This window comes from Notechis scutatus, chromosome 1 (assembly GCF_049901735.1).
Source record: "Notechis scutatus isolate UNSWTSFEM ecotype Mainland chromosome 1, rNotScu1.2, whole genome shotgun sequence".
Taxonomy (NCBI): Eukaryota; Metazoa; Chordata; class Lepidosauria; order Squamata; family Elapidae; genus Notechis; species Notechis scutatus.
This window is the reverse complement of record NC_142009.1, coordinates 278,433,895-278,461,644: the sequence shown is the minus strand read 5'-3', so window position 1 is coordinate 278,461,644 and position 27,750 is coordinate 278,433,895. Positions and strand designations below refer to the sequence as shown.

Sequence of the window (27,750 nt, the reverse complement as noted above, 5' to 3'; positions counted from 1 at the left end):
TGCCAATAGAGATGACCTTGGTTCTCACCAGAAAACTCTCTGTTGTGTCTCGTAACACATTCCAACCTCCTTTCCCCCTTCCCCCTCTGTGTGGCAACTGAGGAACAGGAAAATGGCTGCTGCCAGGTTCAGTTCAAAGTTGACAAACTAACTGTAATGGTAAACACGATAGAAATGCTGCAAAGATCGTAAGTGTGGGCGTTGGTTGCAAAGTTAGTTTTTTTTAATCACTGCCATTAGTTGTGAATTGTTGCTGTTTGAAGCAGTTCCTAAACAAGGACTACATGTACAGTTATTTCTGGTACACTGGTAGATTGGCAATAGATTCCAATTCACCATTTGTTTAAATGTTCAACAGTGTTCCTCTCCTCATTTTCAATATACAGGATTGTATCAAATGCCTTAGTCTTGACATCAACCAATATGAACACATTTACCAACAATCACTTTATTCAAATATTAAACCTAAATAAAATATGCACATTCTTATAGGAGCACAAGAGTATATTCGCCGAATTCAGTAGTCTCGGTGATCTCATACAAACTGTTTCTACCCATTTATTTCCTGATCTGTCAGACGAAGCTGCTTAGAATCCCTTTTTCAGATGTGGTTGTTCAACATAGCAAAGTTTTGGGCTGAAGGATCAAAACCATTTGCTCAAGAGCTTTGATGAAAAGTCTATGGAAATCTGTGTTTATTACATAATTTATATATCTTGCTCAGGATTAAATTCCAATTCAGTCTATGAATTCTGGGGAATATACATGTAAGAAAAAAATAATTACTTACCTTCCCCTGTGGAAGATGACAGGCACTTAATGCTGCTTCTACCCTTTTTCTGTCTGCGGGAAACATTTGAAAAATACTGAAAAAGAAAGGAATGATAAATTAAAGAGAGCCAGGGCCACTAGTGGGAGACAGTAATGTTCTAGTGGGAAGACTGACCATAAAGAAGAACCATTGTAATAGTAAAATAAACAAAACTCCTCCTGAAGGAGAATATTTTGTCAGAGTAGAGTTCAACAACCGTAAACCTTCAATGTCTAAGGTTTATATTAGGCAGAGCAGTTACATTCCTAAAGTGAATAGGGCTGAAACCTCTGTGTTTATGAAGCTCAATGGGGTTTTTATTTGAGAGCATGGATTTCTGAAATATACAACACATTTTAACAAAGATATCCAGAAATCAAAACTTTTGTTTTTCAGTGACTTTCTCTCAAATGTTGCAGACATGATTTTGGGATAATTCTCAGGACCACTAGAATACATTCAATTGTATTTTGTGGGATTATGCCATTCCATCTGAAAAACATTGAATAAATATACACTTGGAATAGAGATTAGCTGGTCACATCTTTGCCCAAAGCCCAATGGGAGCTTATGTTATTGCCATGACCCAGGATCCTCTCAGAATTGAGTGCGCCATTAACCAATTAACCAGAGATTAACCATTAACCAGAGACCATCATTTGTGAACTGTCCTTAAATACCACTATCCACTTCTTACTATGCTACAGAGCCCCTGATTATGACATAGTTCATGCAAACAAACTAACTTCACTGCTGACATGGGCTGCCTCTTGTCCACACCCTCTTATTTTCCTTGGTGACCTCAATCTACCTCTTATAAACTGGACCCTAAATGAATGTACATCCGAACCCATACATGCAATCCTGTACAATGCTGTTACCACACTGGGACTGGATCAATTAGTAACAAACAACACTAGAGTCAACAACTGCATCGACTTCATCTTCTGCAACAGCTCAAACTCAATTTATGGCCTACAAATACAAGAACCCTTTTCAAACAGTGACCACAGTATGACTGACTTTTGTCTCAATGTATGCCCTCACAAAGATCATAATGATGGATCTCCAAAATACAATTTCAAAAAAGCCAACTATGACCTCATAGATGCCGACCTATCATCTCTTGATTGGCACTTTCTGTTCTCTAACTGTAATACTACAGAAGACCATTTTAATGCATTCTTACTTGAACTTGAAAGAGTCATTAAACTATATGTACTATTAGTAATCCCTAAAAAACAAAAAAACAAAAAATTGCCCATAACAATAAGAAAACTTCAATAAAAAAAAAAATCACTATGGTGTAAAAACAAAACTAGCTATGTAGCAAACTTTAAAAACCGATACAACACCTTATGTCGACAGATAAAGGCAGAATGCACAAATTATTACTGTAAGCAGGAGGAAAACCTACTATGTGCAAAATCTACCCATGCCTTCTACAATTTTGTAAACTCCAAACTTAAAGACTCAAGAACCATCCCACCTCTAAAGGGACCAAATGGGAAAGACTGTAGCGACGAAGCTGTTAAGGCCAACCTCTTCAACGCATTCTTCAGTTCAGTCTTTGTAAACAGCAATGGCTCATGGCCCACATTTCCTAGTTGTACCACAACTAACTGCAATGATCTACTACATAGTGACTTTATAGAAGATAATGTAGAAAAGGCACTACAAAACCTAAAACCATCCCTATCTATTGGCCCCGATAGATTATGTTCATACTTCTTAAAAAAGCTCTCCTCTGCCATAGCAGAACCCCTAATGGTCCTTAGCTACGGTCATCCCTATCTTCAAAAAAGGTGACCCCAGCCTGGTTGAAAACTACAGACCAATCTCACTGTGTTGTGTCATGTGCAAAGTCGTGGAATCAATCATTAACCAATTCATCACCCTCCACTTAGAGACAGCCTACTCTCCAAAAAACAATTTGGTTTCAGGAAAAAATTGTCCTGCAACCTACAACTCCCTACACTGCAAAAACATATGGACTACTCTACTCGACCAGGGTAAAGCAATAGATGCAATTTACATAGACTTCTGCAAAGCCTTTGATTCAGTGGTACATGACAAACTACTGTTAAAACTAAACTCTTACAGCATTTCCGGATCCCTTCATAAGTGGATTACTGCATTCCTGTCAAACAGGCAACAAATAGTAAAAATAGGGAGCACTATATTAAACCTTGCTCCAGTCAACAGTGGTGTCCCCCAAGGCAGCATTTTAGGACCCACACTCTTTATACTCTATATAAATGACCTTTGCGATCACCTTATTAGCAACTGCATCCTCTTTGCAGATGATGTAAAGCTATTCAACACCACCGACAATGCTACTGTTCTTCAAAGTGACCTTGATTATGTGTCTGAATGGTCAAACATTTGGCAATTCCAAATCTCAACCAACAAATGCTCTGTCCTACACATTGGTAAAAAAATCAATTCACCAAATACAAACTAGGCGGATATGACCTCATTGATGACCCTCACTCTGTCAAGGACCTCGGAGTACTCATATCTAATGATCTAAGCGCTAGAGCTCACTGTAACAGCATTGCCAAAAAGGCATTAAGAGTTGTAAATCTAATTTTACGAAGCTTCTCCTCTGGAAATATTGAATTGCTAACTAGGGCATTCAAAACCTTTGCTAGACCAATACTCGAATACAGCTCATTTGTCTGGAATCCGCACTGTATATCAGATATTAATACAATTGATTGAGTCCAGAAATATTTCACGAGAAGAGTACTACACTCCTCTGCTCACAACAGAATACCCTATATCACCAGGCTTGAAATTTTGGGCTCGGACAATCTTGAACTACGGCGCCTACAGTTGGACTTAAGTGTAGTATACAAAATTATCTGCTACAATGTCCTACCAGTCAATGACTACTTCAGCTTCAACCGCAACAATACAAGAGCACACAACAGATACAAACTCAATGTTAACTGCTCCAAACTTGATTGCAGAAAGTATGACTTCAGCAACAGAGTAGTCAATGCCTGGAATGCATTGACTACCTGACTCTGTTGTAACATCCTCAAGCCCCCACTCCTTCAACCTCAAACTATCCACTATTGACCTCACCCCATTCCTAAGGGGCGTGCATAAGCGCACCATTGTGCCTCCCATTCCTGTCCTATTGTCCCCATTTATTTGTACCTATTCCTGTACTCTTACTCATGTTTATACTTATACCTATTATCTTGTAAGCGATTGACAAATCAAATAAATAAATGAAAATAAATAAATAATATGAACATCATACTCACTTCTTGACAGGAATTTTCCCCTCAGCATTCAGTTGCAGCTTCAGTTTCACCAGACTGCAGAAAAGGGCAGAACAGATACATTTTTATTAGTTTAATAAGTTCTGGGACAAAAAAGAATGAAGGAAGGTAGTGAAGGAATTGTAGGGAAAAACAATTGAGGTAACTCTGGTTTGATTACCTCAGGAACTGGAACCTGGAGCCTGTGTGACTAGAATCAAGTCTGTTAAAAGTATCCAAAATAGAGGCTTTTAAGATCCAAAAAATGCAATTAAAGTTATATGTTGTCGTGTCAAGCCTGTTTTCACAGGAGGGATACAAAGAGAAGGAAGAGAATGGTTTAGGAAAGAAGAGTAGGGACCAGCAAAGAAATAGAGGAAGTCCCTTTTTTCTTTCTCCTATGGTCCCAAATGATCAATAAGATGAATTTCAACAAGTTGATGCTACTAGGACTGGATTTTCATCAGCTACCATGTGAAGAGAATGTCTTGCTTATATTTGACTGTTGCTTTTTGTTTCTTATTTATTTATTTTATTTATTTATTTATTTATTTATTTATTTTGTCAAACAATTATTAGATAACAGGTATAAGTATAAACATGGTTATAAATATATGAAATGGATACGAATAAGAAAAAAAGACACAATAGGACAGGGACAGTAATGTTAGGAATGTAAGTCATCTAACAGTTGGGTTGGAAAATATATAAACCAGGATAGACATTTTAATACTGTCTCTTTAAGGGAATGCTAAAATTGTAATTGGGTGTGGTTCCTCAAACGGCCATAAGATGGAGCCAGAAACCTGGGTTGTGTTGTTCTCCTGTTGTTAAGAGTATTGCTGTTCCTGCATTTCCCTACTGATTGTTGCTGATCATAGTTCTTCTTGGATTTGATGTAAGTCTGTTACTGAACTGTTTATGATACTGGACTTTGATATTTGGATTATCCCTGGACTGAAAACTGACTGCTTTAACCGTGAATGACTTGGACTGTTTGTTGAACTTTGCTTAACGGTTTTACTGGAAGTAAAAACCTACATTTTACTATACAGTGTATCTGTGTGCTGGATGTGTGTTATTCTTCATCACTCTCACTATGTCTCCCTGTGTGTGCTCATTCTCCTAAAGGGGAATTACCTCAACACTGGTTATGGGCCCAGATCATACCAGGCTCAGATAACTGACAGTTGGTGTGAATGCACAGTACTGTATACAGACAGCTGTTTACTGTTTAATTGTGGGTTACTATCCTGGTAAAGATGGCACAAGACCCTTCAACAAGTCTATCACTGATAACTCAGTTGGATGGAACAATCTATGTTTCCTGGTCTATGAAATGCAGTCTAATTTTGCGTAGTATGTATCTTCACTGGAAGTCCTGCCCAGAGATAAACTGACATTAACTGACATAACCGGAAAGTTGTTAGAAGAAGCAAGAAGACGGTTGGATAGAGATCAACTGAGAAAGGAACAACCACAAGAAGAGGATTTGTGTTCAACTGCCTATATTGTTAGGAAATGTTTTTCTTGTGGGGCTAGGGGACATATAGCTAGATTCTGTAAGAAGGGAAAATGACAGAATACTGGCAAACACCAGAAGGCTAAGAAGAATGTTAGTTTAGCTATGTCTAGCAATTCAACTGTAAACCATGATTTGTGGGTTGTTGATAGTGAAACATCGCAGTGCATTACTAAAGATAGAGAGAGGTTTGTAAAGATGTCTACGAGTAAGCAACATGTATCATTGGCAAATGGATGGAAGTTGAAAGCATCTAGTGAAGGTACTGCATATTGTTCATGTGTAGATGAGCATTTAACTATGTTATATGTACCTAAACTGAAATTCAATTTATTATCAGTAAGGGCTTTAGTTAATATTGGTTATGTAGTAACCTTTATATAGATTTACTGCATAGATGTCTAGGGCACATTAATTTCAAAATGCTGAAACAAACTGTTGACTTGTCAGAGGGAGTAAATTTAAAACCCTGTAGCAAGTATTTAAACTTAATGCTTGTAGCCAAGAGAAAAGCAAGGTTACTCCTGCAAACAGACTGAATGGGTTTAAGACCAAAGAACCTTTAGAGGTTGTGTTTGCTGACATAATTGGTCCTAAGAAACCCAGTTTGGGAGGTGCCTGCTATGTTTTGAGTATAATGGACCATTACTCACGGTACGGTTTCTGCTATCTCATGAAAAACAAAACAGAAACATTCCAACATTTCTTTAACTGGCTAAGATTTGCTGAGAGAAAAACGAGGAGTAAAGTAATTACTTTAGTTACTGATAATGGGACTGAGTTTATTAACAAGAGATTCCAAACTATGTTGAAATTGGCTGGTGTAGAGCATAAGCGTTCTGCACCCTACAGACCACAACATAACTCGTTTGTAGAACGAAGAGGGCAAACGTTACAAGCCATGGCTCGCACTATGTTATCTGATTCAGGTTTGCCTGAAACACTGTGGGGTGAAGCCATAATGTGTAGTAACCATGTGTTAAACAATGTAGTTAATACAACAACTGGAGAATTGCCATTCACTCGGTGGCATGGCAGAAAGCCAAATTTAAGTTATCTACACACATTTGGAGCTCCAGCATGGGTGCATATTCCCTCACGAGTAAGATTGAAAGGGCAACATAGAGCTAGGAAATTATTTTTCGTAGGTTACGAAGCCAACCATAGATCGTTTAGATTTTGGGATCCAGGCACAGCTCATGTTTATTGTAGCACTAGTGCTAAATTTCTTGAGCACGTTGGGTAGAATAAACTGGAACAGGAATCCAGCAATGATATTATTATTGACACCCAAATAGTCCCTAAAGATGAATTAAGTAAACCATGAATAGCCATTAAAGAGGAAGAACAGGCACAGGAGGAGGTAGGAGAACAGGCACAGGAGGTAATAGAAGAACAGGAGCAGGTGGAACAGGAGAGTCCACCAGTTATCCCTGTATTACCAAGACGTTCAACCCAAGTAACACAACCACCTGATAGATCTCAGGCTAGTGTTGTATGCCAAGTGGATACAGATCCTGGTAACTATAATGAACTGAAATTGTATCCTGCAGGATCAGGCTGCTTGGCAGGAAGCAATGGATAAGGAACTGAAATCTTTACAAAAACTGGAGGTATATGAAAATGTCAGGTTACCACCAGGTGAACAAGCCATAGGGTGTAAATGGATTTATAAACTTAAGACAGGTGTGGGTGGGACTGTTACCCATAAAGCCAGGTTAGTAGCACAAGGGTTCAATCAGACAGCAAACGACTACGATGAGGTGTTTGCACCTAGTCTGAAGACTACTACATTACGAGCAGCATTAGTGTGGGCAGCTAAAGAGAAATACATTATAAATCATTTAGATGTAGAGACAGCATATCTGCATGCACCATTGCAACACACTATTTATTTAAAGAAAACTTTAGGTATCAAAAATGATAATACAACTGATTGCTGGAGATTGAAAAAGAGTCTTTATGGCTTAAAGCAATCAGGATATGAGTGGAACCAGTGTATAGTTAAGGAATTAACTAAGATAGGTTTTGTAGCTGGCATGGCTGATCCATTTTTATTTAAAAAGGTAAGTAATGGTGTAGTGTCATTGTTGCTATTGTTTACTGATGACATAGCATTAATCACCAAAACTGTACAAGAAGTTACTAAAATAATATCACTGTTAGAGAAGAAATTTAAAATAAAACAATTAGGAGAACTTAAACAAAATCTTGGTTTAAAGATATTTAATTTAATATTTAATTTTATATACTATACTTAGATCGAACCGAAGGCGGCATAGTTCTAGGTTGTCTAGGTCTAAAATTTCAAGTCTGGTGGCATAAGGTATTCTGCTACGAGTAGAGGAGGATTCTTCTCATAAAATATTTCTGGACTTTCTCAATTGTATTAATATCAGATATGTAATGCGGATTCCAGACTGAGGAGCTGTATTTAAGTATTGGTCTAGCAAATGTTTTATATGCTCCAGTTAGTAGAGTGATATTACCGGAGACAAAGCTACGCAGGATTAGGTTAACAACTCTTAATGCCTTTTCAGCTATGTAGTTACAGTGGGCTCTAGCACTTAGATCATTTGAGATGAGTACTCCAAGGTCCTTGACAAAGTTTTTGTCATCAACAATGTCTTGACTATTCAGCTTGTATTTTATTTTTTGGTTTTTTTTGCCAATATGTAAGATAGAGCATTTATTTGTTGATATTTGAAGTTGCCATTTGTTTGACCATTCTGATACATAGTCGAGGTCTTTTTGAAGGGTAGCAGTATTGTCTGTGGTGTTGAATAGCTTTACATCATCAGCGAAAAGAACGCAGTTGCTCTTAATATAATCACAGAGGTCATTAATATGGAGTATGAAGAGAGTTGGTCCCAGAACACTTCCTTGGGGGACACCACTGTTGACAGGTACAGGATTTGATAGGATACTTCCAATTTTGACAATTTGTTGCCTGTTTGACAGGAATGCTTCTATCCAGTTATGCAGATATCCAGAGATACCATAAGACCTTAGTTTTAGGAGTAGTTTGCCGTGTACCACTGAATCAAAGGCTTTACAGAAGTCTATGTAAATTGCGTCAATTGCTTTGCCCTGATCAAGTTGTGTAGTCCATATGTTTTTACAGTGCAAGAGTTGCAGGTTACAGGACAGTTTCCTTCTGAAACCAAACTGTTTGTTAGAGAGTAGGTTGTTTGTCTCTAAGTGGAGGATAATGGATTGGTTAATAATTGATTCCATGACTTTACAGGTGACACAGCATAAAGAGATTGGTTTGTAATTTTCAACTAGGCTGGGGTCTCCCTTTTTGAAGATGGGAATGACTGTGGCTAGTGACCATAGATTTGGCAAGGAGCTGGTCCTGAAAGATTTTTCAAAGATTATGCTTAGCGGTTCAGCTATGGCAGTGGATAGCTTTTTTAAGAAGTAGGCACAAACTCCGTCCGGTCCAATAGATAAAGATGGTTTTAGATTGCGGAGTGCTTTTTCAACATTGTCTTCTGTAAAATCGATATGTATTAGATCATTGTAGTTGTCTGTGGTTCGACTAGGAAATATTGGGCATGATCCATTGCTGTTTACAAATACTGAGCCAAAAAATGTGTTAAAGAGGTTGGCTTTAATGGTGTCATCGTTACCATTTGGTTCTTTTAGGGGTGGGATGGACCTTGAGTCTTTTAGTTTGTTGTTTACAAAATTGTAGAAAGCGCAGGTGGAATTGGTGCGTAGAAGGTTTTCCTCTTGTTTAATGTGATAATTGGTACATTCAGTCTTTATCTGGTGGCATAAATTTTTGTATCAGCTTTTAAAGTTGGCAACATGACCAGATTTGTTTTTCCGCCAAAGGGATTTCTTTTTGGATTGGAGCTTCCTTATTGTTATGGGTAATTTGTTTTTTCTGATTTGGGAGTTGTTATTGGTACATATAGTTTGATGACTCTTTTGACTTCAAGTAAAAATATGTTGTAATGGTCTTCTACAGTATTGCATCGAGTGAATAGAATTTGCCAATCAAGAGATGAGAGATCTTTGTTGCCTTTTTTGAAGTTATAATTGGGGATCCTGTCATTATGGTGATTTTTGTGAGGACATATGTTGAGACAAAAGTCAATCATGCTGTGGTCACTGTTGGAAATGGGTTCATTAATCTGTATTCCATAAATTGAATTCAAACTGTTGCAGAAGATGAGATCGAGGCAGTTAAGTCTAGTATTGTTGGTTACTAGTTGTTCCAGTCCTAGTGTGGCAACGGCATTGTACAGGGTTGTATGAATGGGTTCATATGTACATTCATTTAGTGTCCAATTTATAAGAGGTAAGTTGAGGTTACCAAGAAAAATGAGAGGGTGTGGGCAGGAGGCAGCCCATGTCAGTAGTGAAGTTAGCTTGTTTGCATGAATTATATCATAGTCAGGGGCACGATAGCAAAGTAAGAAGCGGATTGAGATGTTTAAAGACAGTTCACAGATGATGGTCTTGGGAAGAGCAAGCTCTTGTATAATTTGGATCTTTTTTTAGATTTAGAGACATTTTATAGAATATTGCAACTCCTCCATGTTCTTGAAGGGAAGAGTATGGACCCGCCTCCTAAGACAACATCATACTCCAGTGTTTTTAAATGACCAGCTTTCAACTTCATTCAGCTACCATACTATATTACTAGAACTGCCAAGAAATACTTGGAAATACAACCTTTGTAAATAACTACTCACATTTTCTCCAGGAAAGTGTAACGGGAAGCATTGTATATAAAGGGGTTCCGAACGAAGTCCATCATATCATCTGCCCAGTTCTGAAAAATGAAGTCAAGGGTACAATCTGAAAGTCCAAAACTTGTGAAGTATAACATCTACATTTCAGCCCATGAGTGGGTGTGCCAGGCAGTATTTCCACATGGAATGAATGCTCATTTTCCATTTTGACTATCCTTTCTAAAGATAAGATTCTAATCTATGCCATTTTTTGAATCATTGACATTTACTTTCTATGTATTTAAACTAAGTGGAAGCAATTGACATCTTTCTCCTTCTATGTAAAATGGATGATCACTTTGATATTCATATTTAGGCAATTGTCAAAATAAATAGAAGGTCAATAAATATCAACTCCAAGTTTTCTTGAAGATAGTCTGTAAGGGGCGTGCATAAGCGCACCAACGTGCCTACCGTCCCTGTCCTAATGTTCCCCTTTTATTCGTATCCATTTCATGTATTCATAATCATTTTATACTTATATCTGTTATCTAATACATGCTTGACAAAACAAACAAACAAACAAACAAATAAATAAATAAATAAATAAATAGTTCCGTCCAATACACTTGGTTCTCCCTGCCATCTTTTGTTTTCATCACAGTTCTGTGAGGTAGATTTGGCTAGGACATCATGAGTATTTCAAGGTCATGAAGGGAATTCATAACTGGGTGGAGATTTGAATATGAAAGTAATCAGGCCTAGCATAACCACTATATTACACTGATATTATGTTTATTTAGCTTTTAAAACAATCATATATTGTTCCATTTTTGTCCATGGCTGTATTATGTGAAATACTTTAGGGAGGAAATGGCAGACACTGATTTTAAACCAGCTTTAAACCAGAGATGGCAGACACTGGTTTTAAACCAGCTTGGACATTAGGATTGCAAAAAAATACCCTGCATCTCTAACACAGCACTTTAGACATAATGTCAACTGCTTCTCTCAAATATGGTACTGTATGGCTATTTTGGTTAGCTTTTGCTTACATTAACATCTGGAACTTTAGTTTATTTTCTTACCTTGCCAACATTTTCTTTATAAGAAACAAAATTGTGAAATGTGAGGTCCACCATATCAGGACCAGAAACCACAGTCAATATCTTGTGAAGAAAATTGTTGTTTGGAAAATCCAAGTTGAAAACTTCTCGGAGTTTGTGATTCTGCAAAGGATAGATATAGAAATTAATAAATAAAAACACATTAAGAAGAAAAACTGAAAGCAGAAGTGAGAAGACTTGAGAAAAACCTGCTTTAAAATTCAAAATGGGATTGGAGTTTTTGAACACAAAAGAATACTTTAATGAAAATAATTGCTTCTTAGGCGTATATTATTGCACATCTTATCAAAATGGCCTTTAAATGCTATAACCAACATAGGGCTATTGAAGAAAAAAATGTTTTCAATATTCTGCTTTTTTAATTTGCATTCAATCAGCAAGACATTTTGAAGATATTTTGTTTCTCTTCATCTTGTTCCACAAGCTTGACTCTGATAAGAATCCTAAATATCTCTCCTAGTCTGGAAGTACAGGATAACTTCTAAGGAAGCAGAGCAAAGACAGTATCTACACTGGAATCTTGTCCCAACTAATGGCTATTTTTCAAAATGCAGCTGCTGCTCAGTACAGAGGAGCATTGCAATAATTGATCTTAAAATTAAATGTGTCAGTTGTTACTCTGGGAAAAGGAGGAACTACTTGAACACTTCCATTTTAATGCTGTTGCATCAGGAGGATAGTTAAAGAAATACAAGAAATGCCATGCAAGTGAGTCACATATCATTGTATTACAAAATGCTTACATAAATTGGTCCTTGTTTGGCACTAAGAAAGAAATATTGTAAAGCTGTGATCTTGTTGATGCTGCACTTTCAAGTGTTGTCAAGAATGCCCTGTGTGACTTGACCATGGGAGACTTTGGCTATTGCCATTCAAACTGATCTTTTTTCTTTTCTTTTCTGAACTCCTTTAAGTGCATGCAAACCCCAACTTCCTAGCAATAGTGCACTTCTGTAGCCTATAACTAACACACACACATATACACACACACCAATTTTATGTCTACAAGTTTCCTCCCTCCATGATAGTTCACTGTATAAGCTTGACTCTTACTTCTAAAAATCAATACTTTTGCTGTCCTTCCCTTTCTTCAGCAATATTGTGTTTCTTCATGGCATACAAAGGAGGCACAGTCTTCTCAATCTTTTCTGTTAAAGTTTGTTAGCATTCAGCTGTGCCAGACTGCTAGCAGAATTATTTTCAGATCTCTGAGAAATCATACGGGAATAGAACTCAAACGGAGAAGGTGTCACTGCCAAATTTGGAGAAATTACTTTGCACGATAGGACCTTCTGAGTCGCATTTTTAGAGCTGGGGAGAACATAATGGGAAGGGAAAGATGCAGATGGAAAAATCCACTTTTTTCCAGTACAGCTGCAGGCACTTAAATACATTCTAAGACTGCTATTATTTTGGAGTGGAAGTTGTTTTTCCGTATCATCTCAAATTGCCATTGACCTTTCGTACTATGCATGTTGTTACAAAAGATGAGGGGGGAAATTACTACAAAAGCATTTTTGACTTGCTGATAAAACAGCAGTGAGCAGGGACATCCTGGGGAGATACGAAAAATGTCAAGATGGTCACAACTGCACAATCAAAACCCTGCTCCTTTTTCCTGCTGGTGACAGCTTTGGGTTTAAGTTTATCACAAAAGATGAAAGGACAGTTGTCCTTGATTTCTAAATTCTCAGTCAGCTCACCCAATTTCAGGAACCAAAGTCTCCTAAATTTGAAAGACATTAGGTTAGAGAAGACTTTTACGTATCATGTCATAAACTTACTTTAGGAATCTTTGCAAATTTCCCCACTCTAGTATCTCGGATGCTTGTAATATCCAAAAATTCAATCTCCTGCAAAATAATAAAAAGTAGCATGCACAATTTTAGCTTCTGTGAAAAACAAAACATAAACCTCAAATCCAGATCATTCTGCATAAATAAGCACACTACCCAGAAACCTAACCATCTTTGGGACTGAGCTTCAGTGAACATGAATTAGCATACAGTATATTTTATCAATTTTTCTATAGGTTTAAATCTAACAGATTCCACTACAAGTAGATTCAAAGACCTTCTTTGTCAGATCACTTCAAAACAGTAAATTGCTGGGGGGGAAATCCAAGCTGGGGAAAAATCAAATTGCTGTTCAACAGCTACAGCATATAAAAATCATTTTATGAAAAATGTATTTCTTGGAAAGATGCCTAGATGCTTATGAATACATTGCTCCAGCGAACTCTTTTTACATCGTATTTTACTGGAGAAATGATGAAATAGTACCTATTGACCTATTGTTTAGAATAATACAATAATACAATATAATCCTTGATTTACATTCATTTAGTGACCGTTCAAAGTTACAATGGTACTGAAAAAAGTGACTTATGATCTTTTTTCACACAACCATTGCAGCATCCCCATGGTCACATGATCAAAATTCAGATGCCTGTTAACTGATTTGTACTTATGACCGTTGCAGGGTCCCAGTGTCATGTGATCACCTTTTGTGCCCTTCTGACAAGCAAAGTCAATGGGGAAGCCAGATTCACTTAACAACCGTGTTACTAACTTAACAATTACAGCGATTCACTTAAAAACAGTGTGCAAGGAAGGTCGTAAAACTTAACAATTTTTTTTTGCTTAGCAACAGAAATTTTGGATTACATTGTAGTTCATAAGTCGAGGACTACCTGTGGGACAATAATAAAATAAATCAAAATTGCTGAAAATGATTGACAATAAATCAACTCTAATGAATCAGTTCTGCCAGATTTCACACTATATGCCAGACAGAAGACATAGCCATATTGTCAGGCTTTTGAGATTCTATTATTATATCCTGCAATAGAGCTCCAGTAGTCCTTGTGGAGTCTCATTTCTGGACTGGCCTATCCAATGGTGGGATTCAAATATTTTTACCACCACTTCGGTGGGAGTGCACGTGCACACACTTTGTGTGCGCATGTGTGTCAAATGCACACTTTGCGCAGGGGCAAAGGCATTTGTGCAGGCACAGAGGCATTCTAACTCACCTCCTGCAAGCCTGCATGATCCTGGTCGCTTCAGCACTGCTGCGCAGCACTCTGCTGTGCCACGCAAAGCAGCTGCGCTTCTAATTCAGAGGATAAAGGTGAGTATGGTAGCCTGGGCAGGTGGGTGGACCCAACAGCAGAGTGGCAGAACCAGTTCAGTCTTCACTGCTCATCGCTGCTACCAGCTCAGCAGAACCGGGCTGAACCGGTAGAACACCAGCATTGGGCCTATCACAAAAGGCTGACTTTTGCGGCTTCCGGTTTGAGCTTCTTCAGCAACAGACCGAAACCTCATCTCTGCAAGGCTTCGATCCGTGCTTGCTGCTGGAGCGCCCCGAGCCGGCTGGTTTTGGGGCTAAGCCACCCCATAGAGGTGGTGAAGAGGGGGGAGACTGCCTGCAGGGTTGAGGAGAGCCACATCTCTCCTCCCCAGCTGGCCATTACACCCTTTCCCGAAGGCGGTTGCAGCGGTGGCCAGAAATGGCCACCACAAAGAAGAACTCGGCCGGAAAAAAATGTGAAGGAGGAAGGTAAGAAGAGAAAGTTTTGGTTGACCGGGTCAAACAGCAAAAGCAACAAATAAGGTACCCTGGAATTGAAACTATTAAAAAACAATAACATTGTTCCCTAAGAAGATTTTTAAGCTGCAAAGGAGAGGGAAAAGGGAAAAGATTTGGTTTTCTCCTTTTCCTATACTGACAGCTAAGAGACTTAAGCAAGAAATTGGAAAAAAATCCACTTTGACATCAATAGGCATTTAATGCTGAAAATAAAAAGTCAAAGGGATAATAAAAATTTCTGGATAATTAAAAGCTTTTGAAAACAGGAAAGGAGAGAAAAAGAATAAAAGGGCAGGATCTGGAAGGGACGAGACTGCCTGGAATTAAAAAAGAACTTACAGCAAAATCTCAACAAGACTTCCAAAAGATACATTCTAACTGAAATATTGCAACAAAAACCCCAGGAAGAGAAAGTCGAAAAATAAATAAGAAGATATAACTCGGGACTATCTGGATTACTTGATGATTTCTGGATTCTTGGTTATTGTTTTGAATGACTAAAATCAATTGGGTGGTTGTTTAAAATTGTTTAAAATGGCTCCACTTTTAGAAGAACTGAAAATGGAACTTAAAAAGTACAAAGAAGATGCACAAGAAGGGAGAGGTTCTTTTGGCTTCGTATTTCAGTTTTTAGAAATGGAGATTTGGAATTATGAGAAACAACAAGAAATGCCTGCAGAACAAGAAGATTGCGACAAAGAAGAAGCCACCTTTAATGAACAAGTAATCTTAGATGGGGGGAAAAAAGGAAAGGGGGGAAAGACAATGGAAAGTTTAAGATTGGGAAAAACAACTCCCCCCCAAAAAATAGAGTGAAAAATAAGTATAAAATCAGAAAGCAACAGAAGAGGGAAATGCAGAAGAGAGAATTAGAAGTAGAGAGACAAGGGGTAAAAAGGGGAGGGAGAAGATGAGAGGGAAGAAAGAAAGGAAAAGAAGTTATAAAGGACAGAAGCAAAATATAGAGAAAGAGGGCCTATTTAGAGATAATGGGTGAAAACTTAATGGAAAAAGGGATTCTGCAAAGGTACATAAGATAGTATTGTTATATTAGAAACAGAAATAATTTTAGAAAATATGAAACAATGTATGATTAAAATGTCTGATAAAATAGCTATCGTAATTCAGTGGAATGCTTGTCAATAAATAAATGTAACAAAAGGTATATTTAATGATTTATAAAACATATGTGAAGAGAAATAAGGGAAAAATTAATTATGGAGATTATATGTGTTTTTAAGGAAGTATGATATTTAATTGAAAAGAAGTGTTAAAGATGTTAAGATTTTAATGATTATTAATGATACAACTGAACTGGGATGGGATGAGGGTTTATAATTACATATATTTACAATCTTTTTTTAAAAAAGAATATAGTGTGTATTATAAGAATGTACCAAGCAGAATTTGATTGGAAGTTATGTATTATGTATTATATTGAAGGACATAACCTTAAGGTATATATTGAAATTTAAATAAGAGTTGAATGGATATAATTAAAAGATATAAAGGTGTCATACTCCAATTAGTAACTACAGGAGAAAATTAGTTTAATGAGAAAATATAATATGAAATTGAAACAGAACAGACAAAAATATAAATATAATGACTTGAATTGAGATGAGATAATCAAAATAAAATTGAGAAAATTAAAAGAGGGGAAAAACTATATAGAAAATGTAAAATAGTATAAGATATGGAATAGAATACAAAAAGGAGCATGAAATTGAGTTTTGTGTCTCTATAAAGAAGTTCAACCCGGGACCATGTTATTTTCAAAAAAAGATGTTTTATTTGTATTTTGTATGTGTGAAAACCCAAATAAAACTTTATTAAAAAAAAAGGCTGAGTTTTGCAAAGACTCTTGCTTGAGTATACTGCTCATTGCACAATTTGCACTTTCTAACTATTGAAATTTGGCTCATCCCTCCCCACCTTCTCTCTGAACCAAAGTAAACATTGCTGTTCTGTGGTTATTGCTGAGCAACAGCAAGGATAATGGCAGCTCTGATACAATCACTGATCTTCGTTCATGCAATTTTTAAAAACGTACGAGTCTCATTTTATTATTTTGGTTTCTTGAAGTTTTGCAGCAGCCAGAGGAAAGAAGCTTAAATCTGCCTTAGGATTTTTGTTTCAAAGGGTTCATATTATATATCTAACAGTGTTATCACAATTCTTCAGCTTGCTGAAGTTAGCTATTTCAGGGGACAAATTAAATATTATTTGCAAAGAAATATTAACACTTCTCAATTCTGTGTGGTTTTAAAAACAAAGACAAATGTATACATTCCTTTCATGTGAAAGTAAATAAGCTGTTGACTACCGGCAATCTTCCTTTCAAGATAGTTTGTTTTGTGTATAAACTAGGATCTAGAAGCCAGTGAGATGGGGAAAATAAGGAAGTATTGGACCCTTGTGGTTCTAATAGAAGAGAATTTCTATAAAATTGTTGGTACTCTCTAAGCTTGGCTGGTTGCTTGTGAACATTTCATTACGAACTGGCTAGCACCCACAGAGTACCAAGAACTCCACAAAGCAAAGAAAATGTGCTATTTAAATTTGAAAAGAGAAAATGACTGGGAGACAATGGGTTGTTATATCTCCTGACACTTCTCTTCTCAAAAAAAAAAAAATCCTCTTCAACAGCTGGTTTCAATATAAAAAAACAGTTCAGTGGGGTAACTGGGACATAGTGGGTTTTCACAGAATGCACTTGAAAGAGATCATGCAAAACCTAGATGAATATGTCGAAATAATAGATAATCATTCTGGCAAGAATTCCGTGAAAAGAATAAAGCTAAGAAGACAAATCTATAAATTTCCTTCATCTGAGAGCAGATAAGCTGCTGACTAATCTTCCTTTGCAGGTGGTTTACTTTGTGTATAAACAAGGATCTAGATAGAAGCTACTAAGATGGGGAAAACAAAAAAGCTTTGGCCACTTGTGGTTCCAATGGAAGAGAGTTTTATTTTATTTTTAGAGTTGTAGTTGTGAGTTCAAAATCCAAAACTGCATGTCTTTGAATTATTTATTTATTTAAAAAAAAAACCCCAGAACACTGGCAAACATTTTTATATGTCTGAAGAGTTTGGAGAGGCAGCTGGAGGCAGCTACGTCATAGAGGCATCTGTAAAACAGGGACGTGTTGCAAAAAGCAGCAAACAAAACAAAACAAAACAAGATTCATGACCATCTGAAAAGACAAGATAATGTAACTATGCCTGGGACCTAAAATTATCTAGGTGTCCAGGGTTTGGTAAGCAAAATATTAAAGTGAGATGAACATTCAGGTGGATCCATTCCAGAATTTTGTTTTGTTATTCTAAGATTTAACACTTTCCCAGTTCCCACTATACGCACAACAAATAATACATACTTCATATGTGGGCTAATTCTCAAGCATTAGTTACTGCAGAGAAGGAAGTCACTGCAAACCACAGTCTCTGACTTTCTGCTAGAAAGCAGTAGTAAGCAAGCAAAATAGTGTGCAAACTTGACAGCACTGGTTTTCTGCAGTTTTTCTTTGTACTGAGAAATAATTGAATCCCTTTCCTATGCATTATTACTGGTCAAGCACAGTATTATCTAATCACCACATCTCAAACACATATCTGTTTGTTGTTGTTATATCTGTGGCTTTGATTCACATATTCAAACCATGTCTTCGTTTTGCTTATATTAAAATATTTTTAAAATATGGAATACAAACAAATGCAACAAGAACAAAAAATAGTGAAAATATAGTGCAAAGAAAAATACATTACAGTAATGAAAATAAACTAAATGTGATCAGAAAATTTCCTTATTAACAGAAAAAAATCCACATAACTACTTAAGCCTAGTGTTAAATCCAGACCACAGAGAAACATATTGTATCAACTTCTTATATTTAATACATGCAGATTAAAATCAATAAATAAACAATAAACTCATACCCAGGATCCATTCCTTAAAATCAGAATGGTAAGTTTCTTTCAAGTTATATAAAATTATCTTCTTTGCTGGCCCCTAGATCTGATACAGCAAAGCTCTTCATGAGATAAAAAAAATTCCATGTTTTAAGAGTATAGTTTAAGATCCTAAATGGCAATATTTATTCCCAAAATTGAATTGATGTATGTAGTGATATGAAACAAAAATAAGGCTATAGCTAGAGAAGAAAAGATCACAAAAGTTGATGCTTTCCAATTAAGTGCTACAACTCTCAGGGATCCTAAAATTGCAGGCACCTCAGTGGGCGCTGGAACATTAGGACCATGCTGTTTAATGCATATTTCAATTGCTAAGCAAATAATACAGGTAAATCATATTTAATATGCAATCTCTCAACTTCCTTAAAACAGACATCAGTAATCAACTGATTTAAAGTGTTGGTGGCTTGTTTAGCCCAAGAATCCTAGTAAAACATCTTCCTTGCTATTTTCACATGTGGGTTAATTCCACCATGTCAAAGCCTCATACAGTTTTTGGATCGTATCATAACCTTTTATGCATTAATTTTAAAAAAAAAGAACATGCCTGGCATATGTCAAGGCTGAAAGTCAAAATCCTTAAGTATACCAGGCCCCTGCCAAGAAATCGTATATACTTGCTATCCAAATAGGCCCAGAGAGAAAAATAATCATAAAAACTTTCTTCCAACACATGCAGAAATTAAAATAAAACCCCAGTGATGGAGTTGAAAATCTGGTATGTTAAAAGCTGCTATCTTCATAAAGTAACTTCTGTTTGGTCAAGGTTATTCAAGGGGCTTTAGATTCCCATAAATATTTTCTCATCAACTTATTTATCTGTGTAAAATATCTTAAGTGAATTAATATTGGAATCCCCCTAGAATATACATTAATCTCTATGTAATATCCATTTTTATAAGATTAATCTTGCCCCAAAGGCTTAAAGGGAATTTTAACCATTAACTTATCTATTAAAATTGTATCTATACATTTGGATATATTTGAGGCGATGGCAAACCACTTCTGCAAAACCTTATCAAGAACACTGCAGGGATTTGTCTAGAGAGAATCTCCAAGAATTGGATATGATTCAATGGAAGAAAAAAAAACATATTTGATATACTTTGAGAACAATATATAGGTAGCCATCAGTTTATGAGAATTTGTTTAATGACTGTCAATGATATGATGGTCTCTGGAAAAATGATATATGACCTGTTTTTGAAGTTATGACCATTACAAATTCCAATTCCAATTGTGTTATATGTTGAGGGCTAAGTGTAAACCTACTGTAAGTATTCTATAGTCAGTGGATATTATATATAAATCTTATGATAAATTCCAAAAGTAACAAATTAAATGTGTTCCAGTCATTAGTGTAACCAGAATATAAACCAAAATGCTATAAACTTTGTTGACAATATTGCATGATTATCAAGAACAACTATAAGATAATCAGTATATTTATATTCAGTATCAAGTGCCGCTACACTTTTATTTTCTGGAGACAAATAGGAAGAACTAATGGTTCAAAAACCAGATTAAAGATTAAGAAATATCCTTGCTGGGTGTCACATTGTAACTTCATAGGTTGAAAGATAAATGCATTTGTAAAACTCTTGCCACTGAGTGCAAATGCGAGATTATTATCCAATACACAAAAGATGGTGGAAGTCCATATCTTCCTAGAAAACATGTGATAAATTCAGCCTGAACCATGTCAAAGGCCCTTCTAACACCCAATGAAATTAGAACAGCTTATTTCAATGTATCTTCATGACATATATAATATCAATCATCAAGCAGATGCTTATCTATTTTTTATAAATCCAGAATAAGATGGCTAAATTACAAATGGTACTATCTTAAGCCTGTCTAGTGTTTAATGTCCACATTAAGCAAAGATATGAGTCCATTACTTGTAATCTTGTTGGGTCTTTCTCAGGCTGATAGTCAACTGTTTACAGTAATTTACAAGGATTAAATGACTTTAGGCGTTCACCAATATCGGTTCCAATAAGCCTGTCAGAGTTCTGGACCAAGTAACCTTAACCTTAGACTGTCTACTATTGACCTCACCCCTTTCCTAAGAGGTCTGTAGGGGGCGTGCATAAGCGCACTAACGTGCCTAACGTCCCTGTCCTATTGTTTCTTTTATTTTTCTTATATGTACCCATTTCATGTATTCATAACTATGTATATACTTATACCTATTATCTTGTATGTGATTGACAAATCAAAATAAATAAATAAATAAAATAAATGTAACCTGAACCACCATCTGTTTCAGAGCTCTCAGTTTCATTGATTACAACATCTCTGAGATTTTTTGTTTTATGTCAAGAAATATTTTTTTTTCCTATCTAAAAAAAGTTTTCCATTTCAATATTTCCCACAAAATTGTTACTTCCTTGCTTTTCAGTTAAGAGTTGCTTATTTCATGTATCTGAATATAAATATAATATAACAAAAAATATAATAAAACTGATAATTGACAGATCCTGGCTCACAAAATAACTGTTCATCATTGGTCTGAATTCCAGATATAAAATTTCATTATTTTTGTTGTATCAAATGATAACACCAAAAATTTACAGCTTCTCCAGATTACCAATACCGTATTTGCCAGCGTATAAGATGACTTTTTGCCCGAAAAACATGCCTCCAAGTGGGGGGTCGCCTTATACGCCGGTATATCCACTGCCGGCTTTCGGATGCTTGTTGGACGCAGCGAAGCGCTCTGGCTTCCTGGATCCCCTGCGCCGCTTCCGCTTCATCCCGCCGCCTCGCTCCGCCCGAGGCTGCAGCCTTCCTGCTCTTCCCACGGCCCCTGGCACTCTGCCCTGCCGCTGCAGCCCCGGGATTTCTGGAGGGCGTTTTCCGGTGGTGATGGGAGGTCGTCTTATACGCCGGGTCGTCTTATACGCCGGCAAACGGTACTTCTGCACGAAACATTTCAGGGTATTCAACCTGTTGTGAGCATAGAATCTCCCCACTTTAAATTTTGTTGTTTTAAATGTTTGATGTGAGTTGTCTGTCTTGTTTCTAGCATATAACAAAAATGAATTTTTAATCTTATTTTCTAATTGTTCAAAATTAGAGTCTCTAAATCTCCTTTTTGCTAAAATGAAAGCAATAATGAGTGTCCTGATAGATGTCTTTTGCTTACCGCAGTGACTTAACATCTTGGTAGAACTCCAATTTATTTTTTTAATTTCAATTATTCTGTAAAACATTAATCTCTTAAGAGACAAATGTTAAAATGCCATCTAAAATTAGCTGAACTGTAATTGCTAAAATTCACAGTCAGAGTCCCTAGAGTATGGTCTGCGATTGTAACAAGGTCTACTGCTCCACCAAAACAGAAGAACTAAAAATAATCTAATCCGAAGCAATTTTAATGAGTTTATTAAAAAAAGATTTTCTACATTTTGGATTCTAACAATGCCAAATATTTCTAATATATATGCTTTACAATGCCTTCCAATTTTAAGATTTTTTTTTCTATCTGAGAATCTTAAATTAGAATCTCCAGCACAGATTATGCAGTATACTGATCATAGTTTAGAGAACAGCTACGATATATGTTAGGAGCTTGATTTGTTTCTGAAAGCATTTACTGTATACTGTGGCTTTTGGCGGTCAGGACATACCTTACTTTGAAAAGTCCAATACAGATAAAATCCCTTTGGGTCCACCCGTAGAATGACAGGGTGTGCATTTGCAGATTCCTGGGAGGAAAAAGATGCATAGTTCAAAAATCTTAATTTATTCATTTTTTAAATTTAGATAAGAAACAACGAAAATGAATACAGATAGTCCTCAACTGACAACTATTCATTTAGTGACCATTCAAAGTTACAATGGCACTGAAAAAGTGACTTATGACCATTTTTCACACTTACCACTGTTGCAGCATCCGCATAGTCATGTGATCAAAATTCAGAGAACTCAAAATATGATCATGGGGTTCCCCCAACTGTCAAAATTTTGAATTCAGGTCATGTGTAGCCCTCAGGTGGGTCCAATGTAACTTCAAACGGGTGCTAAGCAACCAGTTATAAGTTGAGGATTTCCAATACCTCTGAGGTCAGTTCCTGACATGCTTCATGTTAACAACTTTATTGAGCATTATCTCAAACTCTGAAATTGTCTTGATTCAGAATATACCTTTCATCTTCTAACATACTTATTGCCACTGTACGATATAGTACAAATGCCATGAGGAGATTTGCACTGATCTGCTTCAATATGAAAGGCTGAGATCAGTGGTGGGATTCAATCTGTGGGCATGGCTTGGTGGGTGTGGCAGGGGAAGGATACTGTAAAATCTCCAGTCAGAGGTGGTATTTGCCGGTTCTCTGAACTACTCAAAATTTCCGCTACCGGTTCTCCAGAACTGGTCAGAACCTGATGAATACCACCTCTGGCTGAGATGGTATTTTGTCCACACAAAAGTTCAGAGGGGACATTTGCAAAAGATAGGATTGTTACAACAGTTTATGTCCAAATGACAGCTTGTTCCAACTCGAACCTCAGCAATAAAAGCCAAACTGGTGGTTGGTGGATTAACAGGGACAATGCTACCACCATATCCATCTTGCTTTTGCTTGCTGTCTGCTTATTTAATGTTTTATATTAATATAAATAATATTATATTTGGATTATATTTATGTGTTTAATTGTAGGCTGCCCAGAATCACTTTGCAGAGTGAGGTGAGTGACATATACATTTAATTAATTAAATCAATAAAATGTTTGCAAAGCTAGTCCATGAAGGGGTAACAAATAACCTAGTTAAGTTTGATGCACATGTTCCCAATCTGGATACTGTTACTGGTAGCAATTTTAATACATATCTGAAACAGATATAAATAGATAGAGATAGAGAGATTAAATATACTGATTCAGCTTCCTCATTATTGAGCAATGATAATTCTCAAGAAGCTTGAAGAAAAAAAAGGGAGATGCTATATTTAGTTGCATTCTTGTATACTGCATGCATCTTCTTGATTATCAAGTGTCTCCATTTACTCATTTTAGGATAGAGCATTTCTTTTTTTTAAAAAAAAGGCAGCCCTCTGCTTTTAAGAATGTATTCTTGATTTCAAGGGCTGTTCAGTCTGAGTCAAGTTTATTGATAGGAAAGCATTAAGACAGAAGAGCAAACATTGAGAAGTTGTCATCCACAGTCATAACACATTGGAACATCTAGCACTTGAACACACTCGTTTTCCACGATGATAAGATGTGCTGTATTTCTGTACAAATTATAATCATCATTTCTAAAACTGAATCTTTACACTCCATCAGCAGATGTAGCCTTTATGCAAGGCTGCCCTCTCCTGCCCTCTTTCGTAAGAATTCTCTCTTTAGTGGAAAGTACGCTAAGGACAACCATGCCAGAATTTAGCAATCTTATGCAAAGCACAGGGGGCAAAGCACATTAAGCAGTAAGTAAAGGAAATAAAAGGCAGGAGATAAGAGAAAAGGAAACATAGCTAAATCTAGTTTACACAAAAACATTCATTATAGCTTCCCAAAGTTTTCTATCCTTGTAGGCTAGCCTTTAGCATTTTATCACACCTAAACATCAATTCATACATTTGTGTGTGTGTGTGTGTGTGTGATTTACATTTCTCATCTCTCTTTTTGGACTCCATCCAATCATAACATTCTTGGTCCTCTCCTTCCTACCAGTTCGCTCTTCTTTCTTGTATTTCTTTTACATTCAGTCCTAATCCATGCTATCAATATTATCAAACATTTATTATTTGCCACAGACCATATACCGCTCACGATCATTGTACAAATATTGCATGTCTTAAAACTTCTTCAGCCATATTTTCCATCTTTAGACAACAGTCTACCAATGTATACAGATTCATCAACTAGCTAATTCTTCATTACAGGTGTATAACTTTAAAACATCACCATCACATGGCTATTCCTCATCCAAGCCATCCTTTCCATGGCATTATGCAATCTCGTAGATAATATACTAAACATTGCAAAGCATTTGGATTCTAAGCCAGCAAAATGACATAGTGTTCATAAAAAGGCACACACACATACACATTTGTAACAAGCATATGTCTAATGTCCACACATGAATTCCTTATATATTTATTCATGCATATATTAAACAACTGAGATTCTATCCCCTTTTCTAGTCCCTGTATAATGTTGAACAATTCACTAAGCATTCTATTTATGATCATGTATGCTTGACTTCCATCATATACTGCTTTGTGTTATTCCACAGCTAACCTATCATACTATGGAGATAATGTGACTGGTGGAAAATATTGATAATTTATTAGCCTTTTGGGAATGAGTATTAAAGTACATTGGTAGATTCATGGCAATATGTGTAAATGTTGAAGATGTGAATGTAATATTGACTTATATGCCAAAATACTGGAATTTGATTGTTTATTAAGTTTGGAGAGCGAGGAGGCAAAGAAAACTATATTTAAAAAATTATAAAATGTATTCTATATTATTACAGATGCCAACAAATGATTGTTGGACACATGTGTTTTATTTGTTTTGCAAAGGGTAATGTTTTTTTATTAATCAAAAGATGCGGCAATACACTTTTTACTATTGATATTTTCTGCAAAATGAACATTCTGCAAACTTGGAATCTGCGGAAATACGAGGAGGCCCAACGTTGTCGACAAACAGACTTTACCTATTACCATTTGAACACAGAGCTTTTTCCATTTCACCTAAAACATGATGGATATCAATGCAATGCAATCCTTCTGTGCTTTCTGCCAAATTTTGTGAAGTATTTAAAAATTGCAGTTAATCTTAATTTTACAACTAGTAAATTGGGATGCTGAGTAATACACATGACCACAGATTGGTATGAGCCCACCTCAGTAAGTATTATATATAAAGGCATTTACTTATTAACAGGCCTCTATCAAAAATCTCTTAATCTCTCTGTCAGGGTGATAACAAAAGGAAGCAATTTATCAATCCAGGGATAAATTTGCACTGTACTGTATATCATCTCAGTCCCTTTTCTAAGGGCTATCAAAGGCCCTGCTGCTCCGTCTTCCTGAAACAGGCAGAATTGGAACCAGTGATTGTCCTCAATTTGCTAAGACACAAAGCCACCTTAACCCTCAACCATGAATGTTCATTTCACCATGTATGTGTAATACCATGCATGTGATCCAGAGCCTCCAAATGGTTTTTCTCCCATGTCCATATCAGAGCGAGAATTGTCAATCGTACTTACATCATCCCACTTAATAAAGCGTTCACCTTCAGTCATGTACTTCTTCACCTCAGGAGGTGTCAGGATAGGAGTAAGCACTGACATTTTGGCATTTCACCTCCCCCTCTCTTCTCTTCCTCTGCCTCCTTTCTGCCTTTTGGAGCTTCTCCTCACATGGTGCTCCCTGTTATTTCAGGAACCATCATGCTTTATAGGCAGGGAAAACGCTTCAGTGGCTTCCAGAGACAAATGCTGAGCTCCTGATCTGCATAGGCAAACGATGGGCTTTCTAAAGCAGGTAGGTAAACACTGAAAAATCCAGAAATGGCAGGCTAGGTAGACAGACGGGATCAACAGGAACTATCAACTGCAGAAAAGAAACCAACTAGCGAGTTGGTTTCCTGCTGTCAACTTCCCCATTGAAGCTTCTGCTTCTCTCTTCAGCAATTCAGAAATTATTTCAACATTCCTTTCCTTTCTGAGACTTCTTATTCATTTCTCAACATTAAACATTGTGGCGGGGAATTTGGACAGCTCTCCTCAGTACTCAGGGAATGAGAGGATTTATAGGTCCAATATATCCAGAGAATATGACACTGAGAAAAGCCAAGATACTTGGTTAACTAGCAGCTCTGTTTTTCTTTAGAAACTGAGTCATCCTTGTTCCCTTCCCTTATTAACGGTGGCTACTGCTTGCCTATTCAGTGCTTCTCAAACTTAAAGTTCCCTTGGCAACTTAAAGATGTGTGGACTTCAATTCCCAGAATTCCCCAGCCAGCATTACTTCCTAACTCATCTTAAAGTACCATTTTGGGGGGTTGTTTTAGAAAATGCAGCCTGCATCCATGTTCCCAGAAAAAGTATGGTGGATAAACTTCTAAACGAATGCTTCATTGCTATGAAATGCCTCCAGAAGTTGTGAATGCTCCAACACTGGAAGAGATTGGACAACCATTTGTCTGAAATGGCATAGGGCTTCCTGCCTGAGCAGGGTTTGGACTAGAAGATCTCAGAAGTTCCTTCCAAATCTGTCATTCCATTATCCGGTTATTCTGAAATACAATAAAATAAAACCATAAGCCAGCAAATCCTTTGTTGCAGTTGAAAGGTTGTTGAAGATAGCCAGTCTCCATATCATGCCCAGATCTGGGATTGCTTGCCAATGGGAGAAGTAGGCAGGATTAGTTGGTAAACTGAGTTTATGCTTTAAATACATTATGGATCATATATATATATATATATATATATATATATATATATATATATATATATATATATATATATATATATATATATATCATGTTTATGTAAACAATGATTTAATGTAGTTTACCAGTTATGCTTTGAAGCCTTTAACTCTGCAATCCCCTGGATTATTCTGCAATGGCTGTCTGTCTGAAATCTGCATACAGCTCAAATTAATTCTAGTGAGTTTTTCCTGCAGCAAAAGAAAACAAAATACTTCTACTTTATAAGATGATCGAGCAGTGGGAAATCTCTCTCTCATTTACATTAAATATTTTAAAATAGAAATTGGATAGA

General features: G+C 36.5%; 1 protein-coding gene across 2 annotated transcripts in view; it reads right to left on the bottom strand.

Moving 5' to 3' along the window:
* PLCB2 (phospholipase C beta 2) overlaps window positions 1-26,579 on the bottom strand; it is a 73,806-nt gene extending 47,227 nt beyond the window's left edge. The window contains exons 1-7 of one of the 2 annotated variants that reach the window (XM_087951719.1): window positions 26,230-26,579; window positions 22,628-22,705; window positions 13,208-13,276; window positions 11,385-11,525; window positions 10,318-10,397; window positions 4,090-4,143; window positions 791-866 (exon numbers count right to left, since the gene is read on the bottom strand). In XM_087951719.1, the coding sequence (XP_087807845.1) occupies window positions 791-866; window positions 4,090-4,143; window positions 10,318-10,397; window positions 11,385-11,525; window positions 13,208-13,276; window positions 22,628-22,705; window positions 26,230-26,313 (582 nt within the window). In that variant the 5' untranslated portion in view covers window positions 26,314-26,579. The remainder of the gene's footprint in view (window positions 1-790; window positions 867-4,089; window positions 4,144-10,317; window positions 10,398-11,384; window positions 11,526-13,207; window positions 13,277-22,627; window positions 22,706-26,229) is intronic. The other variant, XM_087951720.1, reaches the window with a different exon arrangement.
* Between the last annotated feature and the right edge of the window lie 1,171 nt (window positions 26,580-27,750).